Source organism: Vicugna pacos, chromosome 13 (genome assembly GCF_048564905.1).
Source record: "Vicugna pacos chromosome 13, VicPac4, whole genome shotgun sequence".
Taxonomy (NCBI): domain Eukaryota; kingdom Metazoa; phylum Chordata; class Mammalia; order Artiodactyla; family Camelidae; genus Vicugna; species Vicugna pacos.
The window spans coordinates 19931437-19952405 of NC_132999.1; the positions used below are offsets into that span (position 1 = coordinate 19931437).

At 43.2% G+C, this 20969-nt stretch overlaps 1 protein-coding gene across 1 annotated transcript in view; it reads right to left on the minus strand.

Moving 5' to 3' along the window:
- ROR1 (receptor tyrosine kinase like orphan receptor 1) overlaps positions 1 to 20969 on the minus strand; it is a 385155-nt gene that overhangs the window by 28278 nt on the left and 335908 nt on the right. The window contains exons 5-7 of the mRNA XM_072974301.1: positions 8727 to 8854; positions 6322 to 6639; positions 4503 to 4748 (exon numbers count right to left, since the gene is read on the minus strand). Coding sequence (XP_072830402.1) covers positions 4503 to 4748; positions 6322 to 6639; positions 8727 to 8854 — 692 coding nt within the window. The remainder of the gene's footprint in view (positions 1 to 4502; positions 4749 to 6321; positions 6640 to 8726; positions 8855 to 20969) is intronic.

Genomic DNA, 20969 nt, shown 5'->3' on the forward strand with positions numbered 1-20969 from the left:
AAAGTTTAAGGCATAGTAGAAGTGCAACACGTATTGGTTTCAGTAAGTGACTGAATAAGTAATAACCATTGTAATCGTTCGATGTGTCGGACGGGCAAGAAAAGACAGGGACAACGAGAGGCCAAGTCTTGCTCAAACTATCTTTTGTTCTCTCACTTTCTCCAAGCACTGCCTGGGCGCATGCACACAGTCCTAGCTAAGCTAGTTCCCAGAATTCACAGCAGACATATTTGGTTGTGTTTAATTTTATGTTCTCTTTTAGAGTGAAAGTTCACAGATAAAACCATCTGGGGCAGACTGTTCTCAAGTGCCTTTATTCTAGAAAGTACAACAAATGCTCACATTCTGCATTTAATTAGGCCTATACTTCTTTTAGCTTTACTTCGTTGAAACGAAAACAAAAGATATCAGTAGGAAAATGAGAAACCCCATGGAGGTTATGAAATCTCCTTAACGTTGACTTAGCTAAAGAATGCAGGGATATTTTCATGAGACTCTATCCCATTTGAGAGGAAGGAGGAAAAGGACTCATTTCAAATATGCCCCACAAGCTTGCAACTCATTATAAGATGCAAAGTTATTCTCAGTACTTGTCCATCCATCCATCCATCTACCTACCTACCTACTTACCTATATATACAAACACACACTCACATACATACATAGATCATAGAATTTACAAGACTGGCGATAGGTCTGAGTCCTGGGTCTACTTCTTATTAACCATGTGGCCTTGGACAAGATATTTAATCTCTCTAAGCCTCATTTTTCTCTTCTTAGGTAGAATAAAACTCAACTCATACAATTATAAACTATTATATACGAGATAATGCATAAAAAACTCAGCACAGTGGCTCACTATAAATGGTAACTGCTCCGTAATATTATTGTTACTCTACAGTCTACACCGTATCATGCACACAGTATACACGACATACTGTATTCTACAGTCCAAATGGTAGAATTCTTTTTCAGTCTCAAGGTTTCCCAGACCGGGCACTACTGATATTCTGGGCAGGGTGATTCTTCGTGTGGGTTGTTCTGTGCATTCTGGGGTGCTGAGCAGTGTCCCAGCCTCTACACAATAGATGCCAGGAGCACCCCCAACCCCACCCAGCTGTGATGACCAGAATGCTTCCAAACACTGCCAGATCTTCCCTGGAATCTTCCGCTGTTTTGAGAATCCCTGGTATGCAACAAAGCACGGTGAGAGTCCCTAGAGATGGGAGACCTGGTTTCTATTAACTGATTTGTGTTCTTGGGTCGGTCCTCCCACCTCCCTGGCCTTGGTTGTCTCATGCGGTGAAACAGGGCAGGAAATTCCTACTTGATCTGTCATGATTTTTGTAAGGATGAAACGAGAAAAGAAATCAAATGCTCTAAAGCAATGTTAGAGAAGTAGGATTGTGCTATGATTATTTTGTTAGAGGTGGGCGATGGAGGGGCAATTACAAGAAGCCTTGCATTGGAACAGCTGATGCTGACCTGCTCTCTTCTTTAATTCACACCCTGGGGAGCCGCTGACCTCTCAGCAGCTTCTTACTGATCACATGTCAAGGATTCCCTGCTCCTTTCATGGATATATTTGTGGCTTGGCCTGAAGAATTCAAAAGGAACTGTTTTCTTTCAAAATGAAATGAAAATGCTCTTTTTTTTTTAAAAAAAAATTATTACTGTAAGTGGTGAAAACTGCCTTGTCATCTCTAGATTTAGCTTTCATTTAAATTTATCTCTCATGTGACTAGAATTGACCAGTCCTCAGAATTCTGTAGATTGATATTCAGAAAGAAATATCCGAGGGGTTTCCAACATCACTGTACTGATTAATACTACAATAAAATACTGAGTAATACTGTGATGGGTTTCTCCATCAGCAAGGGAACATGTTTTGATGTCATATCAGATTATGGGAATCAGTATACTGGAATCCAGAGGTTGAGCCGAAAATTCTTTTATTTGTCTCTGAAAAATCTTTAACTGGGAAATAGCCAAGTGTCTGGGAAAACAGCACAAGCTTTGAGTTTGGTCAGAGCTCCATGCAAAGAGACAAGGGTTCAAGGTCCAATGCCTCACTTAGACAAGTCCTTTAACCCTCCTGAACCTTGGCAGAATATGTGAATATCACCTGCCCCACAGCGTGGTGATGAGATTTACATGGAGGTGAGTATGTAAAGCACGGAGAACCATGTAGGCACAGGGTAGGTGTTTTGCAAATGCCGGTGGTCTTTCTCCATCTACAGTCTGAAAGACTGTTCAAGGGTTTCCTTCGTCCCTCAGAGTGTGTTTGGCTTGACAGCTTCAGGAAAGTCATTGAAATGAAAACTAATATTTTTTAGGCATCATTTCAAGTCTTGACTTAAACTAACTGTAATAAAGCTTGAACCAAATTATCAACAAATCTTCCAGTTTATGAGCAAACTACCTCCCTGCTTCTCATGAGCATTATAGTTGGAAATCAGTGGTCAGAAGTCCCCTAAAGGACGACGGTGTTCACCTAGGGCTGCGTGAACCATGTGTTTCTTCCTTAAAACCAGTCATTTGGTCTCCTTGAGGACACACATCAGTATCCTGAGCCAGCACAGGGGAGCAGCAAGAAGATGGCCCTGGAGTCAGACAGCCCTGCCATTTACCAGCTGGGTGACTTGGAGGCTCTCTGAGCCTGTTTCTTCACCAGCAACAAAGGGTTCATAATACCTGTCACAGTGTGAAGGTGAGTATAAATAAAGCCTGTGAAACCCCAAGCACTATTCTCGGCACGTGGGAGGTGCTCAGTAAAAGCAGCTTTTATCCCTGGCTCTCTCACACATCCTCACACCCACCTGGTTTAGGAGAGGGGATGGGGCAACCAAGAAAAGGATTATAGATCTACATTTAATTGTATTCCTTCCTGTTAATGTTGAATAATGCATATGGGAAAAGTCATAAAGTATTAAGCACAAACCATTTTAAAAATACAGGATAATTTTTTCTGAACTTGCCCATGGTGGCTCTGGAAGAGTTAACATCACACTCTGTTCTTTATGCTGCACACGAAGGCATTTAGAAGCCCGGCAATACAAAAAGAATCTGATCCCCCTCTTTTTCAAACAGAGCTTGTTTCACCTTCCAGAAACTCGTCTGGCAGGTGAAAACAATATGGTACAGAGAACGTGAAAGAAGGAAACTGTAGTGTAAGAGTTTCCCCAATTTTCCTCACTAAGGGTTCTTGTAATATTTGTATTGCTTTTTCCTAATGACCTCTGCAGTATGTTTTAGCTTCCTCTTCTACACTCCACAGCACTTGTGCCAACGCCTACCATATCATACACACTGCACTGTGATCGTACATGAATCACACCTTCCTTTTTCAACCTCCCTACTCCATAGTGGGCTCAAACAATATTTGTTAAACAGAGAACGAACATTCCTCTATAAGTGTTGACTATGTATATATATATAAGTTATAATAGATTCCTCTTTATATATTGACTATATTATAATTACACTAGAAAATATTTATTCAACATTTACTATCCTCCAGACATCATAGTTTTTCAGGGAACACCTCATTTATTTTCACAATAGACCCTACATGTATATCATCATTATCTCCATTTTACTGGTGTGGCTTCCCTTTCCTGTGACATCCTGACCCTCCCATGATGCCTGGAAAACTCAGGTGACATCGTCTATGAGAACTAGGATCAGGAAGATGAATCAGTTCCAAAACGGTGCAAAACTCCCAGGTTTCACCAGCATTTTCATTCACTTTCTCCTACCCTCCAAACATTTTCTAGAAAAAGGAACAAACTACTTCAGAAATTTCATTTTCTGTCTACACTCCTGTGGTATAAAAGGATGAAAGGACGCTGTTTATCCACCACTGATCCAGTGATGCTCTGGATGGCTGAGTAATGGCTATAGATTCCTCCTCCCTGCGGCTGTTCTCAAGGACACAGGGAAAACACTTCTCTTTCTGCTTCCAGTACACCTGCTGTGCTAAGGAGGGTGCTCTGGGACATGGACCATTGTGGGTAATGTCTTTTACTCCATGAATGACTGTGATAAGCTGTTCCACCTGTACCTCTGGAGCGATGGTGCCAGTTATACCCACTAACACAATGGCAGCAGGGATAAAAGTGGTTTACATCTTGAGAGTGTGCTTTGGTACACTAAAGGGTGTTTTGCATCAAAACAGCAAGGCTTATCTCTCCTAGAAACAGGGTTTGAGATCAAACGAACACTATCACTCTCTTTTGCCTCCTTATTCGATTCTCCTAAGGGAAGGGGCCTGGAGTTGGGGGAGCTTTGAAAGTGCTTGTCTTGTAGTAACTTCTGGTGAAAAACAATAGGAAAATGAATATATGTATGTTTATGTATGACTGAAGCATTATGCTGTACACCAGAAATGGACACATTGTAAACTGGCTATACTTCAATAAAAATATATTTAAAAAAAAAAGGAAAAGAAGGATTTAAAAAAAAGTGATTGACTATGTTAAAGGCAATGACTTGGTATTTACCACATGCTGGGATGTCGCACAGATCAGACTTAAAGTTTTCGTCCAGGGTGAAGCACCAGGGAGCTTCCTTCTGATTCCCTGGGTTGCGGCAGTAGGAGTGTCCTCCGTTCAGCTCTGGGAAGCGGAGAGCAGTGAAGGTGTGGGTGTGGGGGTACTGGGAATTCCATGGCTGGCACTGGCGCCCTGATCTGGTCACACTGACGGTCCCCCGGTAGTCCACACCTGTGTTGTTATAGCACTTGTGATCTGAAATGCAAAACAAAAAAATCCAAACTGAGAAAGAAACAGAGGAGATGTTGTCCCAGCTAGCAGTGTCTGGAGGGAGGCCACGCGGTTACCCTGATGGTCAAAGCTTCCCTGCTGGCCAGGGGCCACACGGCAGCCTCCTCGCTTGCTGCGGTGGGGCACAGAGCCAGCCTCTCAAGGACATTCCTGGGAGGATTTACAGCTTGTGCTTCAGGAAGAAAACCAGTCCCTCCACAAGTATTTTTGATATTGAACACAGGAAAAAATCAGAACTCTGGCGGGATGTGGGGGCACTGGAGTAACTTCCTACTGAATGGCGCAGGGACTCCACCTTGCATTTCCGCTTCATGACCTTAGACATGAGTCATGTGATAAAGAATCTAGTTCACAGCAAATGTTTATCAGCGGCAGTGCTCTCTGAGTCTCTGGCAGAGGTTAGGGCCATCACTGTGATGCACTGGGCACCCCTGAGAAGCAGGTTCTATTAAGTCTTCCTCCCTGCTGCTTGAAAGCACTGCCAAAATCTATTCAATTGAAATAAAATGAAATTGGGATGGGTAACAATAAGATGAACATGACAACAGTAATAATGACGATGTTGTTATTATATGTTAAACATAGTTCTAAGCATTTTAGGTGCATTAACTTATTTAACTAATAAAATAGTATTAACTACCAAAAGGAAACCAAAATATTACTAGTGAATTTAATTATAGATGAAAGAGAAATGCACATAAAAACAGTCTTTTGTTTGACAGTGGTGAGAGGATGGAGGATGGAGGCATACCCTCATATATATATATATTTTTTAATTGTAGTACAATACACATATCATAAAATTTACCAATAGTGCATTTAGAACATAAAATATTATGCAACTTTTACCACTATCTCATCCCAGAACACTTACACCATCCTCCAAGGAAACCCTATGTTCATTAAGCAGTCACCCCCGCCCTTCCCCCTGCCCCTTGCAACCACGAATCTGCCTTTTATCTTTGTGGATTTGTCCACTCTGAATATTTTGTAGAAATGGACTTATACAATGGTGTCCAGCTTCCTTCACTATGATAGTGTTTTCAAGGTTCAGTCATGTTAAAGCATGTGGATTCTATTCCTTTTTATGGCTGGATAATATTTCATTATGTGGATATACCACACTGTGTTTATTTACCCACCCACTGATGGACATTTGGGTTGTTTCCACCTTTTAGCTAGTGTGAATAGAGTGGTTACAAAACGTTTTGTATAAGTTTTTGTTTGAACACCTATTTTCAGTTCATTTGGATATATACCCAGGAGTGGCATAGCTGGGACATATGGCAATTCTATTTTTAAGTCATTAAGGAACCAAAAATCATATTTTTAAATTACCATCTTCATGCAACTTCTCGAAGATAGGCACTGCATCTAATCCACTGCTGAATGCCCAGCCCCGACAAGGTATTTGGCCCACTGGAACATTTTGTAATCTGACCACCAATATGAAGAATTACTGGGGGTCACGGTTTTCACTGTGCCATGGGGTTGCTGACTCCCAAGGCAGCACAGACGGTCAGGGGCTACCACCTACTTTTATTTATGGGATCCGCCATGGGAATTCCAATCCGGATACAGTTGGCAGCTTCAGGGCTCTCTGGCTGGGGGAGATCTTCACAGTTTGGCAGTTTCAGCCTCATCAGAATCATGGGATTTGATCTTGCAAAAATGTACTCTGTTTGACACAGGACATTTTCCAGGATTTCACATTCATCGCGACACAAGTCCCGGGGCTTTGGGACAGACGAGGTTTCGTCACAGTATGGGAAGGCGTAGTGGCACAGGGAGGGAATGGCGAACTGAGAACACTTATCAGATAAGTGACTGGAGGTGCCGATCATGGTGAAGGCAGCTGGAAAACAAACACAATTATTAACTGCCGGGGCAGGGTTTATCTCCTCTGGGTATCTAGTCCACAGATATCAGATGTAAACACACACTGGAAGGAATCTGCAGTACTCAAATAGACAAGGCCAGGAGAAGGAGATTCATTTCAGATGTCTAAGCAGCTTACTTTCACTGGCTTGAAAAAAATCATTTTGACTACAAAGTTAAAAAAACAGGATTAAGTTACATATGTACCGTTTCCTAATAAAAAGAATTAATTACATTAAAGTACAATATATTTTTCATTTTTTACTACAAAGCAACAGAACTTTGTGTTTCATCCAGTCCTTTTTATTAGTTTTGTGAGGCTTCTAAAACATTTGACAGCTGCAGGGCAGAACTCGCTTTACGCGATGGCTGAGACCAAACGCGGGATTTAGTTCTGAGTCTTGCCTCTGAGTTGCTGGATGACTTTGGGTAACTTGTTTAATTTCTTTGGGGGATTGAATACTTTCTATTCCGTCTTCTGAAAATGAGGCAATTCACTTGGAAGTTCTCGAAGGGCACAACTCAGCTGTTCCAGAGGGTATCACAGAATATTAGGGGTCACTGAGCCTAACCCCTTACCCCTGTGAAGTGCACTGGCCTCCCTTCACAGACTTCTACTGACAAGGAGCTTACACTTCATAAGGCAGCCTCCGACGAGGCTGCTGGTACACTGCTTCTCAAAGTATGTTCCTTAGAACACTCATTCTGTAGAATATTTAAAGTATTTGAGAAACGGGTTCCAGAGCCAAACAAGTGTGGGAAATGCTTGGTTAAACAAAGGTAAATGGATTCTTTTTAAAGAAACTATTACTTTCCAGTAAGCGATATCCACTGAAAATGTCCAAGAGAGGATTATTACAAATGGGTGACCAAATATTTATATCAGAACTCCCAGTTATTTTTGTGACTACTTAGCAAAAAGGATGTTAAAATGTCCCTTTATTAGGTTTGAAACATGTCTTCAATAGCTGCTCCCCATCAGTCACACTTCTGCTCTGGAATTTCACTGAGCCCTTCCCCTAGAAAGCCTGAGGGCTTTAGCAAGTGGCAACTAACATCCTCCTAGAGTTGCTTCTCCAGGTTAAATAGCTCCCCTGGCCCCCTCTCAGTTCCTTCGAATTCTTCACGGTACATAGTTTCTGGACTTTTTGCTGTTCTGTGTGCCTGCTTGGGTTTGTTCTTGCCTCTCTTAAATCCTAGAGTTGTCAGATAAACTACGAGGCATCCAGTTACATTTGACTTTCAGATAAACATTTGGGACATACTCATAGTAAAAAATGATCCAGTGTAACTGAGTGTCTTGTATCTTTCAGTGCTAAAGCTGGCAACCTTATGAGAATTTCAGAAAGGCCATTTTAGTGGCACAGAGACATCATAACTACACTAATGGGAGATGCACAGTCTGCTGTGACTAGGTGTACAGAATCGTGCCTGGTGGCCCACGCTACCTGCCTCATGCGTGCTGGAAACGGTTTCACTATTAGGCTGCCATTAGAAAGATGCAGTTCAGAAAAGTGAAGGGTGAAATAGAGAAAGCTAGAGCAGGAAGAGACCGATGACCATCCCGCCTCCTCACTCACTTCCCAGACAAAGAAAGGGGTCTTCATGGAGAAGGAGACATTTCTGCCTAAAGTCACAGTAATGGCAGTATTGAGATTAGTATCCAGAATTCTAGCCTCTAAATTCATCCCCTGTCAGTCTGTACAATGTTGCTTCCAAACAGTAAACCCTGTGAGGGCAGAGATGTACCTGGCTGATCCGCCACACCATCACATGCGGAGTGCCCAGCCCAGTTCCCAGTCTGCCAAAAGCACTCAGTAATATTTATTGAGTGTTTGAATGAATGTGAGACTTCTCAAAGCCTCCTTTTCCTCTAAGGGCAACCTTCAATAAATTAGTCTAATGTAAATTCCAGAGCAGAGATCATATCTCTTGCTTCTTTACAGCTCTGCTCCTAACCCCTCTGCCTAGCCTAATCCTTTGTCAAGAGAAGAGCTCAATAAAACTGCTGGTGAGAAAAATTGTGATGCAAGGTGTAAATATAACTGCATTGTCGTGACCTACCTGTGATCTGATTTTCTATTTCCCCTTGCATGTGCAAAGACTCCATATAGACAGTGCGGTTGCCAATAAATCTTGCACACGCAATGCCTCTGTATGGCTGACAGAATCCATCTTCTTCGTACTCATCTCTAAAAACAGAGCACAGACATTAGCTGATGAAGTAAACACATGTGGGCTCTGATTGAGCGATGCCCAAGACAGTCACTAGGGGGCACCGTCGGGCACAGTATTCTAGAGACTGGGCTAAGTAAGGAATTCAGCTTTCTCCTCAGTTCCAACCACCGCTTCAAACATCTGTTGGTCACGTTGGTCAAGTTTCCTTCACCTCTCGAAAATCATCCTGAAGCACAAAATCATCCTTAAACATGGGATAAAACACTTTTATTTTTGCAGCTGGTGGTGGGCTGGAAGATGATGTAGTTGTAAGGGTAAAGAGGAAATGAGTCGGAAATCTGGGCACATGTTCTACAGTTTTTTGTTTTTTAAGCACAGATTTTATTTTTGCTTCATTTGCTACAAAGGCGTGGGCGCGTTATCCCCAAGATCCACTCTGACTGATACGTCAATTAGGAGGCTCCATGGGGTGAGAAGCTGGGTGCAGCTGGAAAGAAACCAGGGGGCAGTCCAATTACACGGCTCCTCACTGCTTAAGACCCATTAGCTCTGCCCTGCAGAAAGAGAGGTCCAAGGCAAACTGTGGACTAGACAATTTCAAATGAGTCACGAAGTCCTAGGAAATCCAGAGAAAATGTCAATGGAAACATGCTTTCATGGTCCCCAAAAACAAACAAACAAAAAACCTTTCAAAAATTTTGCTGCCTCAAAATTATAATAATAAAAGAGAGGATGTAGATTTTATTCTGAAGACAAGGGGATACCAGAAAGTGATGTGATGAGTGACAGTGTGGCAAATGCCTGGAGACCTAAGGCTGGAGCATAGGACCTAAGATGGTGGGTTCAGCTTGAAAGCACAGAGTCCATCACCCACCACAAGGGCCTGTCATAAGCACAAGGACTCCAGGGTGCAGAATATCAATCTGCTTCAGGAAGGCAGACAGCAGCCAAACGGAAGGCTGTCTGTCACACTTATGGGCTGACTTCCACTCTGGATGTTCCTCCTCTATTAACCTGGCTGGAATCAACGCATCGTCTAAACAAAAGAACATTTTCCCTCTTGGGTTTCTTCTAAGGTAAAGTACTTTAGAGCAAAATATAGGAGAACAAAATTCTCTCTCTGGGTTTAACAATTTGCATATCCTTAGGCAAGATCCCCGAGTCCTCTAAGCTGTGGTCCTCTTATGCATAAGATGAAGATAATATTTGAACTCTCTACCCGGTAAGTCAAAGTCCTGAGCATCCTATCAAACTGTGTAAAAGCTTTTAAAAAGTGCTACACAGAGGTAACACATGATTATTATTAAAGTATCTACAGTCACCAAAGAAGACATATCTTTAAAGGACAATTGTTTACTAAGCTTCTACTCTGTAAAATCGACTGTGGTCAGTGCTCTGATCCTGGGCTTCCACACTTGAGGGTTCAGGGACGGAGTCTATAAAGTCCACTAGAACAGGAAACCAGGTGAAAAAAAAAATCTGAGAGAGCTGAGCTTTAAGACACTCGTTTTCAGCTGCTTTCTACTCCCTACTAACTAAAACAGTCATTGTGAAGGTGGAGATGGGGGACGTAGCTTCAGTTTAGTCTCCCAAATAGTTTGTAGTGCAAAGCTCTTAAAAACGTAACCTTTGATTACACGTACAAATGGATATATCATATACCTGACATAAAGACATTGAAATTTTAATGTTGCAAAATCCTGCAAGCACTCCACATGTTTACTTTCATAAATCCTAGAGTAATGTTGAAGCCTTTTTGGCTTAAATTTTACTTGGGTTGTAAAATTAACCCCACTTTTATTGGGTAACTAATACCATAAACCTATGGGGAGAAAGAAGTTTCTAGATGACCAAACCTTGGATCTTAGAAACTGAAGTCCTGAGACCAGAATGTACCCCCACTGCACCCCTCTGCTATTACAGATGATGCTTTTCTACCCCAAGGAATTAGCAGAGCCCTGGATTTTTAAGGTGTCATGATGAGAACACTTCTTCTTCCCTCACATTAAACTCTCAAGGCCTCAATTTAGATCTCTTGGGAGGACAAAACCCTGGAATTACCTCCAGATATAAATCCCCGACCTACTGGGAGTTCCCATATTTTATGTGTGAGGCTTAGGCTAAACTTCTTACCACCTTTCCAGTTCAAGACTCTAAAAAGCCTCTTTGAATACTGTTCTTCAGAATCAAATGGAATGCAATTCCTTGGCTGCTCATTTCTTATCAGGGGCTTAGAGCTGCAGGTGTATGAAATTTTTGACTGTGCCCAGAATTCTTGATATTCTGGTTGGCCTCTTGGGGTCAGATATAAAAAGCCAAACACAACAAAACAGTACCATAGTGTCATCTTCTAGGGAGTAGTTCTCAGCCGTGGCTGCTTATAGAATCTCCCCAGGAAGCTTTCAAAAATACCAGTGCCCAAACCCCACCTTGGACCTGTTAAAGCATAGTCTCTGGGAAGGCAGCTTAGGGATTCATGGTTTTTAAAAAGCTCTTAGGTGATTTGAATGTGGTTGAGAACTACAGCCCTAGTAAAACCAACATGTATGAAAGTGTCTGCCACTCTCTGTGCAGGGTACTATGCTAAGCGCTTTCTTCAAAGTAGCCCCTTGTGTGGAATTATCATCCTTATGTATCCGAGGGAGAAACTCAAGTTCAGAGAAGTTAAGTAACTGGCTCAGAGTCACAAAGCCAATAAGTGGTGGAGCTAGGATTTAAACTTAGAATTCAAGTCCAAGCTTGAATCCCAGGTTATTAGATCTGTGTCGATGTTCAACTTTTAGATACTCCTTTAAATTAAATCAGCCTAATAATAAGTGACTTCATAATGAGCCTTTACTCTGTGTTACACCCTGTTAAATTTCTTTGACATGTAAGATCAATATTAAGTCACTTAATCCTGACCACAGTCTTACACAGAAGATGAAGGTCCCATTTTACAGATGAGAAAAACGTAGGGTCAGAAAGGGCAAAGAACTTGTCCAAAGTGACACAGCCAGTAGAAGAGCTAGATTTGCCTCAAACTAGTGCTTCTAGCCACAATTCACAGCTGTCTCCCAATGGCTGGTTACGGAAGTTTTTACATCGCTTACAGGGGCTTTCTACTGTGAAGATGCTTTGCTGTCTGTGGGGTGGCAAAAAGGTTTTCTTTTAAACATAAAGTCACCATCGCCTTTCCATCCTTTCCATTTTTCCTGCTGCTGTGGCTGGAGGGGAACAAATGCTCCTCCAACATTAATCGGCTTTGTGCTTTCCTCCAGCTCACACCTCTTTCATTGCTGATGTCCTCCGTACTCAGCAAATTAAAAACATGAAGCAGCAAGGCAGCAAGAGTGCAAGGGCACTTGCGGTGAGCATGCCTGAGGCTGCGTTCTAGGCAGAAGAAACATGCATTAGCAGAGGGCATAGGGAATTTTGGCCCTTTATCCCAGCAGCTGGCACCAACATGCGCCGGCTACCTCACCGCAATGTCAAGGTGCCAGGGTGCTTTGTGATGGGCATTCCTGTTTCTCATAAAGGTGATCTAGTGACCACACTGCCAAACACCCACAACCTTCCAAATTTGCTGTCATGTGATAGGGAAACACAAACTCAGTTTGCCCTCCATCTCCAGGGTCTCCCCATTCCCCAGAGCAAGGAGCCTATGAGGGATGGTCACACAGGCCTAAGAGGGATGGCAACTAGTGTGGCAGCCATATGAGTATCCACCTGGGAGGCACCGTGGACCATGGACCATGGATAGGGAAATGCTGCCACTGCAAGTCGCAGCCCACGGGAGTTGGACAGTGACAGTGGGAGTCAATAGCTGCAAACTCCTGGGCAAACTTCTTGGGTCTGGGAACAAAGAAGAAGGCTCTCTGAAAATGAAAACAGTGCATTGTATAGCGTGGGGTCTGTGAAGCCCAAGATGCAGTTCTCTGAGAGTGGGAAACAGGAAAGGAGGAGAAAGGATGGGTGGGTGGACAGCGTAGAGTGGGGTTAAAGGATGCAGAATACTCCATATGGATGTTGAGATGGAGTTGTGCCAAGTCTGGACCATGAGAGGCCCAACAGCAACCTCTAGTGCTTCCGGGGAGGGCAGGGTTTCTGAAGCGTGCCTCAATTTAAGAAAGACACAAGAGCAAATTTGATTGTTGTCTTAGACACACGTTTTGAAAAGAAACCCTTATTATTCATAAAAACTGGGGGCATCTGAATGAAGTCTACAGATTACTTAGTAGTACTGGACCAGTGTTAATTTCTTACTTTTGATAATAGTACCATGTTTACAGAAGACGTTTACATTAGAGGAAATGGGATAAGGGCAAATGGAAACTGTACTATTTCTGCAACTTTTCTTAAATATAAATATTTCAAAGTAAAAACTAAAAAAAAAAGTAAGGAAGTCTTACAGGACAATGGGGGATGGGAATCTTATTGTATGTAGATGAACAGAAGATGCTATGATGTGAGGGTGTCAGGAAGGTCATCAGACGACCTCACTGAATCTTTTAAAACAACCTTATAAAATTCCCTCTGGGTCTATCCCTGGGTGGCCAAATTCCCATCATTCACAGTTCACTTACTTGTTTGAGCTTGGCCTACCTCTAAACTTAAATACTTCCAGGAGAAATGACCTACTTGCTCAGGAAGCTCAGTACAGATTGATTTTTATTAGCTGCTGTGGGCACTTACATATCTGTTCAAAGTCACGTACAAGGAAGGCAGAGCAATTGAGGAGAGGTCTGCGTATGAAGAGGAAAGCAATCTTCCTGAATTTGCACTTGGGCCCAGCCCAGCCTAGTGCCAGGGAGGTGACAGAGCAGGTAGACGGGGAGGGCGGATGTGGGAGTCATTCATAGAGCAGATCTCTCTCTCGTCTGGTTTGTCACTCACTTTGTCACAAAGGGGTATTTTCAAAGCAGAGACTAGATCAGGTCATTTCCAGCCCAAATTTTCATCCTAGTTTCCAAGTCACCTCAGTTCCCTAAAGCACGGGGCACAAGGCCCTTCCCAAGTTCCTGCCCACTTGTCCAGCCTCACTCCCTGCCTGACAAGCCTGTGAACCTGATGACACCAGCAATGCTGTGGACCTCGCTAGTTCAGAACAGGGAAAGCACTTTGCTCCTCTGCTGGCTTGGCCTATTCTCTTCCTGAGGCCTGGGGTGCCCTCCATCCTCTTTCTCACCTCATGATTGTCTTTATATCTTTAAGAACCAGATGCTGTAACTCTCCCAGGAAAGTTAGTCACTGCCCACCCACCCCATCCCCCTACCCAACCAGCACCTTTATCACACCTCTCCCACACATTTCTGACTTCATACTGTGCTTTTCTGTTTAGGGCCCGCTTGACACTACTCTAAGGCAAGGACCATGTCTCATTCGGCCTGTTACTGTGCACAACTCAGTCAACAAGAGCTGAAGAAGGGAGAGGGTGTTGCTAAGAGCTGTCTTGGCTCCTACCCCCGGCCCGCTGCTCCACATTGCGCACAGACTGATCAACAGAACCGTAAAAGACAACAGACGGGGATGTGACTAAGCTAGCTCACAGACATGGATCCTTCTCCACATCTCAAAGACTTTCCAAACTAGAAAGCACTTTCTTCCACATCCGATTTTACACAATGGTATGGCAGGCCTAATAGGCTTTGTCAGCTGAACTGATTCTTGCTGATGGATGAGGCCTTACACCATCCCTCTTTGGGGTCATCAGACCAGTTACAATAGATGCCTCTTCTTAGTGGTAAGAGGATGGACTTAAAGGTACTTTGCTAACTATTAAATCTCACTCAAAAGAATTGCAAACAAGTACTCAAATACTTGTACACCATTGTGCACAGCAGCACTATTCACAATAGCCCCAAAGTAGAAACAACCCCAAATGCTCATTAACAGATGAATGGAGAGACAAAATGAGGTAGACACATATGGTGGAATATTATTCAGCCATGAAAAGGCATGAAGTACTGAAACATGTTACAATGTGGAAGAATCTTAAGACCACTATGGTAAATGAAATAAACCAGATGAGAAAGGCCACATACTAAATGATTCCATTTGTATGAAATATCCAGAATAAATAAATCTATAAAGGCAGAAAGTAAATTGGTGGTACCAGGAGCTGGAGGAAGGGAGAAATAGGGAGTAACTACTCAATGGGTGTGGAATTTTATTTTGTTGTGACAAAAATGTTTTGGAACTAGAGATAGATGGTGGTTGCACAACATTGTAAATGTATTAACTGCTGTAGAATCGCTCCCTTTTCAATGGTTAATTTTAAGTTACGTGAATTTCACCTCAATTTTTATGAAAAATCTTATTTATACACAAGGGACAAGGTAGAGGGAGCAACAGAGAGGAGAAGTAGTTAGAATTTTAAGCCACAGAGCTGGGGAGAGACTTTTGGGGGTAGCTTTGTGGTTGCTTCCAAGCAGATGAATGAGCTAGCAGCTCTGGCAAATTAACACAGCCCCAGCAGGTTTCTTTGCTCTGACTCTCATGGTTCTTCAGTTGGGACACCAAGGCGAGTTCTCTTCCAGCCCACAGCATGGCAGCCTCGTGGGGGACAGGCCACCTTGAGTGAAATCATCCAACACTCCTGCATTTACCCCACTCATGTGTCTTAGGAGCTCCGTTTTGAGCCATGGAGATGAAATCCCATCAAGATGCCTGTCCCCAAAGCCCTGAATCTTGGTTTGGAGGAAATCCATCCCGCAGTTCAAATAGATGTAGTATCCCTAGGTGTGTGTAAGCACTTCAGCAAAGTGCGGGTTATTTTCTCTCCTGTGGGAAGTAATTTCACGTTACCAGTGCAAACATAACTGGTAAGTTATATTTACTTCCCAAAAGACCATCGTGGCCATAAGTGGATGGCAGGTATCCCTTTTAAAATTTGTAAATCAGGCCACATATTAGCTGATCTGGTTAGCGCACAGCCGCGGCAGGTCCACAACCACGGTGCTCCCAGGGTTGGCTCTAGTAAGCGTGGGGCCAGGTGCAAAGCTTCCTGCCTCAGAGGCAGGGTTCTCCCTGGTGGGGGTGCAGTCAGATCCCTTAAAAGGTGAAAACCAGCTCTATCTTTTCATTAAAAAGGAGGATATGTGATAAAATTAAGAATCCACGTTAAAAGATGCAGAATTACCCAGTGTGGATAAAAGCTCAGAGACACAGAAACTTGAAGAATAGAATATAATCTGATGTGGTCTAAAAAAGTTAACCACTTCTCCCAAAACACCTCCTTCCTTTTCCTGAGAAGGCTTTGAGCCTTGAAGCATCCTTGGTTAACTGCCAACCAGGAGGAGGGAAAATAGTTCAAGTCACATCAGCTCCAACTGCGCACCTTGGAAGACAAGGCCCTTGGAGATGGGGCCTCAGGACAAATGTAGGTGGAGACATGGAAAAAGCTGGCCAGAGTGACAGAGAGAAAGTAAGCATCTTGGAAGAGGAACGTGGGGCACTGAACGTACTTTGCCCCAGGCTGGCTGTGGTCAAGAGATTACAGGTTAAAAATGTGATCTCAATGTTATCTTACAAACTGTTTTTAAAGACCAGTCTGAAAGTGGGCATCAAAGAGGGTAACATGTTAATACTTGACCTTTAAGATCAGCTTTCAAAGTGAGCCTATCAAGGCATGTCAGCCCAGAGGGGCGATGACTCAGAGACATCAATCGACAAGGCTGAGAATTCAGTGCATACGAATACCCCTCCTCTTACTGGAATGCCTTTGGGAGCGAGCGACTTAGAGGTGGCTGTGTCAAGGATGCTGTGCTGTTTCCCACATCCAGACAGTGACGATTATTAACATTTATTTCCTTAGCAAAAGAGTCCCTTGCTCTTTCTCACGTCATTTTCTTTTTGCTTTAAAAATTAAATTAAATTTTAAAAGTTTTTTTTTCCCTTGGCCATGAACCATTAAAACAAACAGATGAATAACGTTCTGTCATAGTTTCCAGAGCAGCACATAATAGTCACTTGTGTCCAACTAAGCAATGGGAAGGTATTGGCTTTGCTTCATAGCGATGTGAAGAAACACAAGGGTTGCATTTCACTTTGGAAAAGGAGCAGAATTACCCGGGCTTGTATCTCACAAATGTAATTTGAAAGAAAATTGTGCGTGTAATAGATTTTATTCCTATTTAAACACACATCTGAAATGACAGGACTGCACAAGAACAGTATTTGTAAGAATATGGACGATCACTAATGAAAAGAGTGAGTGACTCTGGCCCCCTCCTATTTACTGAGGTTTTCGTGGTGAAGTAGCCTTGCACCTTCTAAGAAGCCCTGGGGTGTTTTGGCTTTTCCTCCTGTGAAAAGCTTACTTTGCCCCTAAGCTTAGGCTGGAGCTGGGAGCACACAGTTGGGGCTTGGAGCCCCCAAGTTTATTCTCATTAGAAACCCATTGGATGTTCTTTGGAAGCTCTCCAAATGGGCATTCAGACTACCCCCCAGTTTTGCCCACTGAGAATAATGGAAGTTTAGGATAATATGACAGGCACACATACCAATCTGGTCAGATTTTTTACCATAAGTGTTACAAGGATTGCTTTGATATTTTTTTCACTTTCCTTCTATGCCTACGGCCATGGACTGAAAAAAAAGAGGAGGTCTGCGGAAAGAGTGGTGAAGGGAACTTAGGGACTCCTTAGGAGGGTTTTGATTTCATCTTACTGCTCAGAAGTGGGGTGAAACCCAATCCCCAATTTTTGCTTTTCTGTTTCACCTCAGCTTTGTTTCTCATTCCTTCTGCTGATGGTAGTCAGGAGAGACTACTGCCCCCCCCAAAACAATGGTGAGTACAATGCCTCCTCTAACCCCCAACCCCAAATAAGGCAACACAGAGGTGCCCATGTCAAACGTGGAAACCTACACACTAAAAAAACGTTTTTTCAAAAGAGGCAGAATTCACATGAAAATAAAGACTGATTTGTGATGCACCAAAGGGGAATATTGTAACTGGACAAGCGATACCTGTTAGAGAGGGCATCTCTCTGGGACAGAGTTGTGAAATCCAATGTGTTCTTTAAGAAATGAGGAGTGAGGGTGGATTTGTGGGGGTGCTTTAACTAGAATGGGAAAGCATGGAGCAGATAAAGGGGGCTCCTTATAATCTCAGCGTTAAGATACCAATGGTATGATCCCTATTCACCAGCACTTTACAGTCTAGTCGGGGAGAAAGGAAAGTGTGACAAATACCTCTGTTCCTCCTTCCCTCCTTCCCTCCTTCTCTTTTCCCATTCCTCCTTCTTTTCAACCAACAAGTTTGTTGAAGGCTTGTGTGAGACTAAAAGAAGGGGCATCTAATTGAGGCTGGGAAGGCTTCTGGAGGAGGTGACAGCTTAAAAGGGGGCTCGCTCAACAGATCGTGGATTAAATGGTACACTAGCCAAGAAAAGTGGAGTCAAAGACAGAGTGAGGCCTAATGGGAATAATGGGGGGACGGGGGGCAGGACAGCTCCAAGGGGAGGGTCTTAACCGGAGTGTCTGGGAGAGTAAAGAGTCCAGCATACCATTACCTTCTCTGTGGACTCAAATTTTGCTTTCAGACTCCTTTAAAGTCTTATTAACATAGTCTTAGTTAAATCTGCTACCTCAAAATTATAATTAAAAAATGAGGGGGGGTGGATTTTATAGTGAAGACAAGGGGACACCAGGAAGTGATGTCACTAGTGACAGAGGAACAAGTGGCGGTGCTGGAGATTTAATGCTGGAGAGGAGGGCCCAAGATGGCAGGTTCAGCTTGTCCATAACCTTGCCCAAGGGCAATAAACCCAAGACACAGAGTACAGGACCTCCAGCTGTCTCACAGAGAAAGCTGAGCCCATGTTAGAACTGGCAGCAAATGGTAAGGGGACTTTTCAGGCCTGTCCCAACCCCTTCTAAAGCTGAAAGAAGCAAGAGGGAGTGGCTGTGTGACTTGACCAAGTTCACCAAGCAGTTGGATGGGCAGAGTGCAGAGCAGGGGCAAGACCAGGGCTTTGCAGACTCACAGAACTGGGTGCAGTCCTGAGAGCTGCCTTCCTGTGTGTGGCCTTGGGCTAGATGTGTCATCTCCTCATCTCCTCCATCTTCTTGTCTGTAAAACTGGTGGATTAAATAAGATCATGTAGACCAAGTATTTATTCATGGTAGTTGTTTATGAAGTAGAAGTTCCCTTTTTGTTTATTTATTCTAGAAATATGTGTGCCAAATTACCTACTATTTACCAGGTACTATTGTAGGCCCTGCAGAAAAGAAAGCAGACAAAAATCCCCACTCTTGTAAAGCTTACGTTAGCTTAGATTTCTAGCTGGAGGCTCTTTCTCTCACTCTGTTTTTTAATAATTTGTATCTTGCAGTTCATTCTCATTGTATCAAAGATTAGTCATACATAAAACTATGCATGTGTGTGAACTCTGGACATGTCAGGGACAGAAGTGGGGATGATTTATGAATCAGAAAGGCCAAGACTCAGAGGTTAGCCTCTTAGAAGAGACGTTCGATTGAACTACCCCTCCTGGGTCTGCTCCATAAACTCTGCCTCCTTTCCCATCACCGTGGATGGACCTTCTGTGCTCCATTCTGAGGCCCAAAGACCATCAGCTTGAGGCATGGATCCCACCCCCTCACCTGTCCACGGACATTGCTCTGAGAATGGTCCCTTTTCTCTGCTATATCCTCACTTCTCCCATCTCTACTGGATCATTCTCATCAATACACCAATGTGCTATCACATCTCCCATCTTAAATTCTTCTCAGACAGTGTCCCTGTTTAGCTACCTCCACATTTTTGTGCTCCCTTCTATAGCAACACTCCTCTCCAGGATGCCTACACCTGCTTTCTCCAGTTCCCCTTTCTGCTCTTGGATCCACCTCAATCCGGCCTTTGCCTTGCCATTCCCCTGAAAGAGCCCTTGTCAAGGTCAATGATCTCCACCACTAAATCCAACAGCGAATGTGACCGAGCAGTAGCATTTGACACAGCTCGTCACTCTTCTTTTTTTTTTTCTGTAGTTTTATCTTTAATCAATAAGTTTATTGTAGAAATGCAATAAACTTACAGAAATATCATTTGAAATGTGACTGTAATCTTTATTTCCCTCCAAGACCATTCTTGAATTCTCCCTCCATTTCCGTAAGTAACAATTCCTTCCTCTAATTGCTCACAACAAAAACTTCGGCATTCCCCTTGATTTTATACTTTCTTTCATAACCATATCCAAACCATCAGCCCATGCTTTCTCCTCCTCCTTCAAAACCTATCCTAAACCTATCTTTATCACTACCCTCTGGTTCAGGCCACCATTATCTCTGCGTGATTTTTTCCAGTAGCCTCACAACTGGTCTTCCTACTCCCACTCTTGGCCACTCCCCCCAGTCTATTCTCAGCACAGCAGCTGGAGGGATCCTTGTAGGACATAATCAGTTTATGTCCCTCTACGGCTCAAACTCCTCCAAAGACTTCTCTTCTCATGCTAAGTAAAAACTGGAGTCCTTATAATGTCCTTACATAGTCTTCTGCCAGCACCACCGCCTCCCTGACCTCACACCTCCCACTTTCCTCCTTGCCTTTACCTGACTGATTATTACCTATTGCACTTATTATCATCAGATATTGATACATTTAATTATTGCTTATATACAAACTTCAGGGGACAGGAACTTTGGTTTGGTCATCGCCATGTCCCTGTTGCATAGAACAGCATCTTGTAAATGTCAAGTTGTTGACACTTAATATATACATACAGACAGACAGAGATACATTCATACATACATACATACATACATACATGCTTAATGAGTGAATTAAATCTCTCCCACTTTTTAGTTTAATTTCCGGGTAGTGGCAACAAAGAGGGAACCTGAGTTTACCTAGCAACCTGAAATTTACAATCGTTCCACTTCCACACCCCAGCCACTCAGCCTCCCCACGCACTTAGTTCTGCTAAATGAAAGAAACATAGAAGAAGGGAAGGGAAGTTTCCTTCCTTCCTTCCTTCCTTCCTTCCTTCCTTCCTTCCTTCCTTCCCAGGGGCAACCTTTAAGAATAGCAACAGTTTAACTTGAAAACTAAATTGGCTTCCAAAGCACTTCTTGCATTTGACCCCTGTCCTCCCTCCAGGCTCAGGTGCCCACCACCCCTCAGCTGGCTACTCCCCTAATTGGGAGACC